The sequence below is a fragment of the Trichinella spiralis genome, assembly GCF_000181795.1.
Source record: "Trichinella spiralis strain ISS 195 chromosome Unknown Scfld215, whole genome shotgun sequence".
In the NCBI taxonomy this organism is placed as follows: domain Eukaryota; kingdom Metazoa; phylum Nematoda; class Enoplea; order Trichinellida; family Trichinellidae; genus Trichinella; species Trichinella spiralis.
The window spans coordinates 1-1,704 of NW_003527154.1; the positions used below are offsets into that span (position 1 = coordinate 1).

General features: G+C 34.0%; 1 protein-coding gene across 1 annotated transcript; it reads left to right on the plus strand.

Annotated features, from left to right (window-relative positions):
* The first annotated feature begins 1 nt into the window (after window position 1).
* On the plus strand, window positions 2-1,307 carry Tsp_13094 (hypothetical protein). Its single transcript, XM_003370980.1, has 5 exons — window positions 2-166; window positions 221-373; window positions 620-633; window positions 740-907; window positions 1,292-1,307. The coding sequence occupies exons 1-5, from the start codon at window positions 2-4 to the stop codon at window positions 1,305-1,307; spliced, it is 516 nt and encodes a 171-aa protein (XP_003371028.1).
* The last annotated feature ends 397 nt before the right edge of the window (window positions 1,308-1,704 follow it).

Consider the following 1,704-nt stretch of genomic DNA (forward strand, 5'->3'; position numbering starts at 1 on the left):
AATGGGAAAACATGACCTGGATGGCAGCATTTGGCCTGCCTGTTGTCAACATCCAGCACTTGATCCGTCCCGTTACGTTGCAGCTCTGTCGCTGAACGACCGTTTTTCACTTGTATCCTCAACGAGCATATTATTTGCTGGTGAGTGTGATTGCGTGTGTGCGTTAGTTTGTACTACTCTCCTGCTCGTGGGTTGCTCATTTTATTCTACACTTTTTAAGGTTGGTATTCCTTACGTTCAGTTCTATGGTACATTTATCGTACAATGCCCAAGACCCCATCTACGACAACAGAGGCAGCAAAAAATGAAGAAACCTGACATAAGTAAAAGCCCGTTTCATTCATTACCCTCACGAAAACAACCGATCACCACGGTAAATTATTAAATTCATTTTTATTTAAATTTTTTTCATTTTCTAATAAAGATTATTTTTAAACATATTTTTCAATTCCAAAAAGCATACTCAAAAGTGGTTTTTTAAAAAAATTCATTTGCATGGGATCAAGTCATTGACCAGATATGGTTGTTCAATTGTAACTGACGACGCCGATGTATCTTTTGGTGTTGTTGTTTTTCAATCAGCTTAATATTTTTTCATTTCTAATATTTCTAATTGAAGTGCATATGCTCGTCGTTTTCAACCTCTCAAATCATCTAGTTCAAATCGTGCCGTTTTCAACGCAAATCAGTTTCGTGAAATTATACTTTTTATGAATTTTGATTTTTTTTTCTTTTATAGTGGTAACATGTTGCCCATTGAAGAAACACAACATGTACAATTGAGTGAAATCTTCAGATGCAACTGGAGAATTTGGTTTTCCATTTTCCGGTTGCTAAGAATAGAGGACTTCATGCGCCTGTCCTACGCATCGAGGGAAATTAATGCGATGGCGCAGAGCTACTTTAAGTATGAACATTTTGAAACGATCCGTTCAGAATGGGCTACATTTTTCCTAATAATAATTTATTATTATTTGATTAATAACAATATGACATAGTGAATGACTTACTTAAGTTGACATGCAACAGTGATTGTCAAAATTTGAAATTTTGTACGATGGTTTTTTTTTTGAACTTTGAAATTTATTTTTTCCTGTACTTTTATGTTGTAAATCATTTTACGTGGCAAAATATCTTTACGTAAATAATTGACGCGTTGAATTGTAAATTGGTTTAAATTAAACGTCAGCTTTATCAGAATGTATGATTATGTTTGTATTTTTTTGTATAGTATAGTGTATATTGTATGGTTTCCACATTTGTTTGTATAGTTGTTTTGTATTATTATTAGATTAATAACGATATGACTTAGTGAATGATTTAATTAAATTGACTCACACAGAATCTGCTGATGACCTACCAGTGTATCGCGACTTACACTTTGAGAAGCACTGCTTTAGAATATCCCCACCATTTCAACCGTTTACTCACATATTTCGGTTTAATCGCCCTGCCTTTAGGGGTGGACTCCGAGTTTACGTCAAAGGCATGCCGCTTCACACTTTGATTGGTTGTAAATTTTGTGTAGAACTCTGATTGGTTTTAAATGTTATTGGTTTACACGGTGGCTAAATTTCATTAGTTGTTGTTGCGATGAATTTTACTCGCTGTTGGGAATCTAAATTTTACTGGTCGTCATTTTCATGCATTCTATTTGTCTAATTTTGGTTTCTTTTTAATGGTCACTTTTTTATTCTAAGCTTT

What these genes read in the sequence shown, in the direction of transcription:
- Tsp_13094 (XM_003370980.1), top strand. Translation starts at nt 2, where the DNA reads ATGGGAAAACATGACCTGGATGGCAGCATTTGGCCTGCCTGTTGTCAA. An exon ending in GTGATTGCGTGTGTGCGTTA is followed by an intron (nt 167 to 220) that starts GTTTGTACTACT and finishes ACACTTTTTAAG; the next exon opens with GTTGGTATTCCTTACGTTCA.